Raw genomic sequence first — 8,711 nt, 5'->3', positions numbered from 1 at the left:
AAAAAGGGTTGACAATAGTCATAAACCCTTAAAAAAACTTAAAAGAAAAAAAGAAAATCATTTGATGGAGGCAGTTCAGTTTGGAGAAAATTTATTTCGTGTTTTTATTAGAGGTCCTACAGGAGCCAATGAAATACCGTTCAAAGAGTGTGAACAAAAATACAATGCACTAAAAAATGACAAACAAAATTTTATTTCACTTCACATTTTAGTATTACAAAAAAGCCAAGATGTGAGCGTAAGAAAATTTGCTGTAAATCAATTTTCAACTGAGATCATGAAGGGAAAAACATCTGTTTATGTAACGCTTGATGATGGTTTTAGAAACACATTAAATCAAACACTTATTGGATTAATGAATTCAGAAAATGATTTTGGTGTTTTAAATGGATATGCTAATATTATTGGAAGAGCTTATACTTCAATGCAAGCATTAAAAAAACCATGGAACGATGTTCATAGAGCTATTTTTGAATGGATTATGAATGGTGACTCTAATCACCGTATTCGTGCGTTTCAGATTTTAACTGAAGATGTTTTATATTCACAATCAAAAGAAGAATATATTCAACTTATTCAACAATACGTTCAAATCATACAATATGGTTTACAAAAACATGATATTAGTTGGACAAAAGACACATTTAAATTATTCCAAGTATTAACTCAAACGAGTGATGTTGAAGCAGACATTAATAACCTTTATAAAATATATCCTACATTTGTTGAATATATTCAAGAAGCTATTAATACTAAAGTTAGTGATGATATTGTGAGTGATTTATTAAGGTCTATTGATGAATTATTTGAAGAAGAAAATGAATATGCAATTCAATATATTCCTATAACTGTTCAATTATGTTCCGGTGTTTGTTTACAACTTTCTAATGATGAGGATGTCCAATTAACTGCATTTGATGCTTTATTAACAATGTGCGAAAGGTTTACACAAGTGTTCAAACAGAATAAAACAATGTTATATGTTATTTATGAAGTAATTGTGTTATGGATATCTACAATAAAAGTTACACAAGAGTGGTTACAAGATAATGATAATGATGAGGATCTAATATTATATAGTAGAGGGGTTGAAGGATTATCGTCCATGGTAAGTTTTTTTGGATCTGCTCAAACAATGAACTTTATTTTTCAACATTATTCATTAGCAAATGGTAATTGTGAACAAAGACATGTATTTTTACAATTTGTTTATCGGTCATTTGAAGGATCAAAAAAAGCAATTCTAAAACAAAGTATGAATATTTTTAATATTATATTTCCATTTTATTTAGACGAATCACCAAGAAATAGAATTCTTGCAGTTATTATTATAAATAAATTATTTACAATTGATCAAAAGAATAGAAGTAATTTCTTATCTCCATGTATACAAATAATTGCTAAATTATTGGCAGATCCTGTTCCACGGATTGTATCAAGAGTATGTGATTTTGTTTCTTGTTTATTAGATAACATAGACCCAAATTTGATGAAACCTTATTTTGGAGATTTATTAAAATGGCTATTATCTCTTTTGAATTCAAACCAAAAAAAAGTGATTACTGAAGCATTATGTGCAATATCATTTATTGCCCTCAAAATGAAGTTTAATTTTGTTCAATATTATCCAGAAGTACTTCAAGTATTAAAAACATTATTAAATAATATTGGAACAAATCAAGAATATTATGAAATTAAAGGGAGACTTATTGAATGTTTAAGTGTAATTGCATTAGAACTAAAAGGAGATTATTGTAGTGAGTGTGGAAATATTATTTTACAAGAAGTTGATAAAGTGTTAAAACTACCAAACATAAAAATTGAAGATTCATTATTTGGGTTTGTTGAAACATCATTTACTCGTTTAGCAGAGATATTACAAGAGCGTTTTGCTCCATTCCTTCCAACAGTATTACAAATTGTATTAAGTCGTGCTCAAATGAATGTTATTTGTGGACAAGATGATAAACGAACAGATGACACAAAAAATGTTTATGTTGATCATAAACCATTTTCTATACATACTGGATTAACTGATGAAAAAAGAAATGCTGTAAATTCAATTTGTGATTTTGCAAGTGACTTAAAGAGTATATTCTATCCTTTTGCCCAGCCATGTCTTGAAGTAGTATTAAAACTAGTTCAAGATCCATTTGATGAAGATTTAAGAGCTTTAGCAGCTAAGTGTGTATTTAAACTATTAAAAGTACTTGAATCAGGAAAAATGAAAGAAATTAAAAATGAAATTCAAGTCAAACAAGAAAACTTACCAACAGTATTAACTTGTATTAATGTTATATTAGATCAACTAAACAAAGAAAGGTTTGTAGATACTATAACTAAAATACTTAATTACTTAGATTGTATTATTGATTTTTGTCCAGAAAATAGTATTCCAGAACAAACAATGGACAATATTGTTCAAATGATAAATACTTTGTTTAATGATGGATGTAATAGAATTGTTGATGATGAAAAACAGTATGAAGAATTGGAAGCTAAACTTCAAAGAGAACCAAATGAGGAAGATGGAACAGAATTAGAAGAAGGAATTAAAGAACAAAAAAGAGTAGAGTCTAATTTTAGAATGCAATTAAGGATATTTATTTCTACTCTTTGTAAAACACAACCAAGGTTATCTGTTAGTCTGATTAATAAATATATAACTCCTCAGATATGTGCTATATTAAATAAACAAAATATTATTCCATTAGAAATGTCATTCTGTGACATTATACTTTGTACAGTTTCAACAGCTGCTAATCAACCAGAAATGATTAAACAATTAAGTGCAATTTTCTTAGAAAGAATTTCTAAAGGAATATGTGTTGAGAATACATTATTATATTTAGCTAAATTGATTGAATATCCAAGTACAAAAGAGTTTATTCCAAGAATAGTTCAAATAGTTCAACAAACGTTCCAATTAAGGGAACGAAATAAACGTTTATATGAAATTGGAATTCTTTGTTTTGGGAAATGTATTATACAAGAACCTTCATTGTTTGATCAAGCAGTAGTGTCTAATTGGTTAAATGTATTACCACTGACTCGATTTGATGATGAAATTATTTTTATTATGTTTACTTTAATTGCAAAGAAAGTGATTATAATCAATACTCATACTATGAAAAGAGTTTTAGATATATTAATCAGAACAATATCTGATGGTTGTATTGATAATATTTCATCAACCACAAAAGAAATTGTTTCTTTTTATATTCGTCAATGGGCAACTACAACAAGTGATATTTTTAATCAACTTATTTCTTCATATAGTCCTGAAGAACAAGAGATATTGAAAGAACTTTGTAATCCAACAAATACATAATTTGATTTCTTTTTTGATGGTTTTGTAAATCTTTTTATATTTTTTATAAAAGAGATAGATAACAAATAAAGGTCTTATTAAAATTAATTGAAATTAAGCCTGAGGGTCTGTCTTTTTAGAAGCAATATCAGAGAGTATCTTTTCTGCACGTTTTTTATAAGGAGAATTAGCATAATCTTTACAACACCTTACGCAAGCTAAGTAAGTGTCAGCAGAGAAACGGTTGAAAATATATGAATGGAAATCAAAGAGATCTTCTTGATAAGTGGTAAATGCTTTGATTACCCTATGAGCAACAGATTCAGCTTCAGGATACTTTTCAGCAACATACAAACCGTTTGCATATTCAGTTAAGAACCAAACAACTTCAAGATCATCCAAACGTTCATCAAACTTATTTGGAGAATCATTCTTATCTGGGCTTCTATCAAATAACTTAAATATTTCAAGTCCTTTTTCAACTTTACCATATCTCATGAAATATTTACATGTTCTGTTAGCAAGATAACGATCTGATTTATCTAATTGTCGTGCAGCATCCATAGCCTCTGCAGCTTCTGGTAATTTATTTTCTTTCTTTAATAAACGAGCTTTAACCATTAAATTCTCAATAGTTGGTGTTTCAATTTTAATTGAATCAAATACAATACGTGCTTGTGCAATATCAGACTTAACAATTAATCGTTGTACATTAGTTAAATTGAGGAATTGAAGATCTTCATTGTCAGTTAATTCGTTCTTTAAAGTATCAAGGAGATTAACATAAATATCATATTTTTTCTCACTTTCAAAGGAAAGTTCTTTCATAAATAGACAACGAAGGAGTTTATCAACAGTAATAATATGTTTTTGTATTAATTTAATTAAGCAATTCTTAAATGGCAAAATAAATTCATCATTTGCTGGAAGAGCTCTTAAAATCATAACAGCAGCAGTATCTTCATCACGATGACTATATTGTTTACATAATGAAACAAATTCATTCTTTTTATTTCCAACATTATTTACATCAACACCTAAACAACGAGCAACACCATAATAATATTCAACTTTATCACTATTAATCGAAAGAAGTTTCTTATATAATTCTAATGCCTTATCATTTTCTTTTAAAAGAAGATAAAGTTCAGCAGTACGTTCAAGAGTAATAATTTTATCAATAAGAATATGTTCATTTTCAGTTATAAGTTTAAGAGCAGTTTTATAATCTCCTTTTTGTTTATAGAGAGAAATAATATATGAAAGACTGTCAGATTTATCACTAGGAGAAGTTTTTTTATTAATGAATTTCTTTTGATGCAATTCCATTGTTTCAATAGCTACTTCAGTTTGACCATTCAAATCTGCAGCAACAGCTCTACCAAGAAGATTACTTTCAATATCACTTTGTGCAGAAAATAAAAGTGAACGAGTTTCAAATGCTCCTTTATAATCTCCATTTTGTACTTGAAGACAATATAATTCTCTTTGAATTCCAAAATTAGTTCTGTCGAGAGAAACAAGTCGTTTAAAAGCTTTAGCAGCTTCTTCATAATGTTTTTCAGTTCTTAAAATAATACCATATAAGTGCCAGCAAGTATTACTTCCAAAATTATAAACTAATCCTTTTTTAAGACGTCCAAGAATATCTTCAACATTAACTTTTTTAGGATCTTTAGAATACTGACAAGCAGCAAGAAGGGAAAATGCTTCTCCGTTACTTGGGAAATGTGCTAAAATTTTATCACAGTTTTCAATTGCTTTATCAAAATGTCTGTTTCCATAATGTTTAATTGCAGCTTTTAATAAATCTTCTAATTGTCGAGGAAGAATTTGTTGGTCTTTAACAGGAACATTACAAACAACTGGTGTAGTAGGTTGTTGAACTTGTTTATTTTGTTTCTTTCCTCTGCGAGACATAAGAATTAGATTATCATTTTAAAAAGATTTTTCTTCAAACCCTAAACACGACTTATTTGTGAAACGCTTCTTTGGAGTTACGTGTAACCAACTCATCGTTTTCCAATTAAAAGAAATATTAAATTATTTGTAATTCTTCTTAAAGAAATAAAATATTCTTATATTGTTCAACTCATTTTTTAAAGTAATGTTTTTAATTATTTTCTTCTTTTTCTTCATGTAAATAAATTCTTGTATCTTCTCCTTCTGGCATTATTGACATACATGAAACTCCTATTGGATCTTCCCATTCTTCACTTTCATCAATTGAGTCAAACTCTTGATTTGTTTCTTGTAAATGTTTTAAATATGCTTCAGCAAGACTTTTATTAATATGGTCTGTAGCAGTAATTTCTCTAACAAAAGTATTTTCATCAACAATACGAGGTATTGGGTAATCTTCCATGATAAATAAAAAGATCTAAAAAACTTAGAGAAAAAGAATAAATTCTATTCATTGCTTCAAACATGGAATATAGTATTTTCCATTCTTGCAAACTAATCCATGAACTTCAAATTCATATCCTGGCCATTTTTCTCCAAAATGAGCAAGAGCAACCATCAAATCAGTATGAATCTTATCAAAAACTTCTCCTGGCATAACAGTAGGAATTCCTGGTGGGTAATTAACAACTAACAATGCACTTGTTCTTCCTGTTAATTGTTCAACTGGAACCCATTCTACGTTATTATCAACTAAAGCACATGAAGCCTTAAATGGAATACAAGCAACCTCTGGAAGTTTTCCTGAATAAACTTCATTTTCCATTTCTTGCATTCTCTTAATTTCGGGATTCATCATTTCACAAAAATCTTTCAATCCAACATTACCAAATTCTAAATTCTTTTCTTGAGTAAACACATATTTTAATTGAGTATTGCTATCATATAACTTCTTAAATTGAGTCAATGCTGTAACAAGAGTAGCTGATTTTCCTCTTCTTGACCCAATAGAGAATAATGAAAGCATAGTATAATATCCCATTTTTTCCATAATAATTCCATTCATTGCAAGGAATTTAACAACAACACATGCAGGAATTTCAACACCTGCCTCTTCATCTACTGTTAATAAGTTAACTTTAAGAGGGTCAAGAAGATATTGGTTCTTTCCGATATTAGGAAATCCATGCCATGCATCTGGTCCACTTGGTGGAAGAACCCAATAAGAGGTGTCATATATATTTTTCTTTCCTGACAAAATGTCTTTTGGTTGCCAACATCCAAAGAACCATCCTTCTTCACTTTCTTTAAATTCAACTTTCACACGTGCCATAGCACATCTAAATGAAATAACTTCTTTTAATACGTCATCAAGAATTGATTCTCCTGAAACATCCATAATAGCACTTGACATATCTAATGATGCAATCAAACTGTATTGTGGAGATGTAGTAGTGTTTGCTTGGAAATAAGTATTGAAACGATCAAAGTGGAATGGATCAGGTGAATTTCTTACATGGACCATACTTCCTTGTGACAAAGCAGCTAATACTTTATGTGTTGACTGTGTAGCAAAAATTGTTCCTTTATAAGCAGATGGAGTTGGTCCACGATGAATTTCTTCATCTTCACTATCTTCTTCGATATAAGCACTGCCATGGAACAAAGAGTCTTCTTCAAGTTTATCAAAATAAGATTTATTCATTGAATGATAGGAAGCATAAAATGGATGGAAATGTGCATAAGGGAACCAAGCCTCATCAAATAACATATTCTTTGTATCTAATTCTTGTAATTTAGAAAGAACTTTAGCAACATTATAACAAATACCATCATAAGTACATTGAGTTAATACTAATAATTTGATATCATTTTGAATATCAGCTAAAGACATATATGGTAATTTTTGAGCTTTCTTATAAAGAGAATCAACATTAAATTCAGAGAATGGAATAGGTCCAATAATACCATACTTGTTTCTTACAGGAGTTACATAAATTGGTTTATAATTACCTAACATAATAGCTTGCATGGAACTTTTATGTGAATTTCTATCAAGAACAATAACATCTCCAGCAACAGCAGTTCCTTGAAAGACCATTTTATTTGCTGTTGAAGTACCGTTCATAACAAAATATGTATATTCAGAACCAAATACTTTTGATGCATATTTCTCAGCATCTCCAATTGGACCAAAGTGATTTAATAAACCTCCTAACTCTCCAACAGCATTACACAAATCAGCAGCTAACATATTTTCTCCAAAGAAATCAAAGAAAAATTTTCCTGGTGGTGATCTAAGAAATGCAACACCACCCATGTGTCCTGGACAATGCCATGAATATTTCCCTTTATGAACATATTTAACTAATGCCTTAAAGAATGGTGGAAGAATATCTTCTACATATTCATAACTTGAAGCAACAATTCTCTTGGCAACAAAATGTGGAGTTTCTTCATTCTTCCATATATATGCCTGAATTGATTCAAGCACTTGAATTGGAAGTCTTTCAACAACTAATTTCTCAGTATAAAGGAATATTAAAACTTTACGGTTAATTGACTTAAAAGAACGGATAACATTAAGTGGTGATGGAACAACTTTAAGCTTTTCTTTTTCAAGGAAATTAAGAAGTTCATCATAACTTGGAACATTTTGCAATTGATCAATTTTTTCCTGTGGATAAGAACGTGGTACAACAAGATTATATCCTTCTGCTTCTAATTTCATTAATGGTGATTTAGAACCACAAAATGGGTCTCTTTGAGATGCAGGAAGTACAAGAACTTTATGGTCAAAAATTTGTGCATGTCTTGGCATAATATACTTTTTCATAGCATCTTTACATCTTACATAATCTTGGTCCCAATCAACTAATATAGCACTAATATCAATGGTCTCTTTTAATTCAGCATATGCATCATGCCAATTACTAACAAACACTGGAACTGATCCTAAACGAGAAATTTCATCACAAATAGTTTTCATAGTCCTAGAGAGGGCACTTCCTTCTTGAGCACCAGAAACTACAAGAATACGAGTAGGGAATGGTTCCATGATATCTCTGAATCTTTTTGTAGATTTTAAACCTTTTTTTTATGTATTGTTTATTTCAGCAAATATTTTTTATTTTTGTTTCAATTTTTTTGTATTTTTTTTTTGTTATTTACAAAGATAATAGTTTTATTTGCTAAAATAATTTTATTTTCTTTTCTTAAATAAAAATAATTCACAAAAATTTTATTATTTTTTTAGTCTACTTGACAAAAAATCTCTTTTCATTTCTTAATTTGATACTTCTTGAACTTTGTTTTTCCTCTTTATTATTTTTATAAAACTTAATGTTATTTTACTTTGTTATTTTTTTGTTTTGAGTTAAGGCATACCTTTGTTTTTAGCAATGTTATTATCACTTTTTTAGTTATCGCTCTTTCTTCTTCTCAGTCTATTACTTTTATTTTTTTTTAGATATCATAATATTTTTCAATATTGTTGATG

At 28.8% G+C, this 8,711-nt stretch overlaps 3 protein-coding genes across 3 annotated transcripts; 1 reads left to right on the top strand and 2 right to left on the bottom strand.

Annotated features, from left to right (window-relative positions):
• Window positions 1–64: 64 nt before the first annotated feature.
• ENU1_046640 (importin beta-3 family protein) lies at window positions 65–3,331 on the top strand (the record flags this gene model as incomplete). Its single annotated transcript, XM_008857713.1, has 1 exon — window positions 65–3,331. One exon carries the CDS (start codon window positions 65–67, stop codon window positions 3,329–3,331), a length of 3,267 nt encoding a protein of 1,088 aa, XP_008855935.1.
• A 93-nt stretch (window positions 3,332–3,424) lies between these two features.
• On the bottom strand, window positions 3,425–5,230 carry ENU1_046630 (tetratricopeptide repeat-containing protein; the record flags this gene model as incomplete). Its single annotated transcript, XM_008857712.1, has 1 exon — window positions 3,425–5,230. One exon carries the CDS (start codon window positions 5,228–5,230, stop codon window positions 3,425–3,427), a length of 1,806 nt encoding a protein of 601 aa, XP_008855934.1.
• Window positions 5,231–5,423: 193 nt separating this feature from the next.
• ENU1_046620 (Orn/Arg/Lys decarboxylase, putative) lies at window positions 5,424–8,270 on the bottom strand (the record flags this gene model as incomplete). The annotated part of the gene is made up of 2 exons (XM_008857711.1): window positions 5,424–5,668; window positions 5,738–8,270. The coding sequence occupies 2 exons, from the start codon at window positions 8,268–8,270 to the stop codon at window positions 5,424–5,426; spliced, it is 2,778 nt and encodes a 925-aa protein (XP_008855933.1).
• Window positions 8,271–8,711: the final 441 nt, after the last annotated feature.

Source organism: Entamoeba nuttalli, assembly GCF_000257125.1.
Source record: "Entamoeba nuttalli P19 unplaced genomic scaffold asmbl_2893, whole genome shotgun sequence".
NCBI lineage: Eukaryota > Evosea > Mastigamoebida > Endamoebidae > Entamoeba > Entamoeba nuttalli.
The sequence above is the reverse complement of the archived record's forward strand: the minus strand, read 5'-3'. Positions and strand labels throughout refer to the sequence as shown.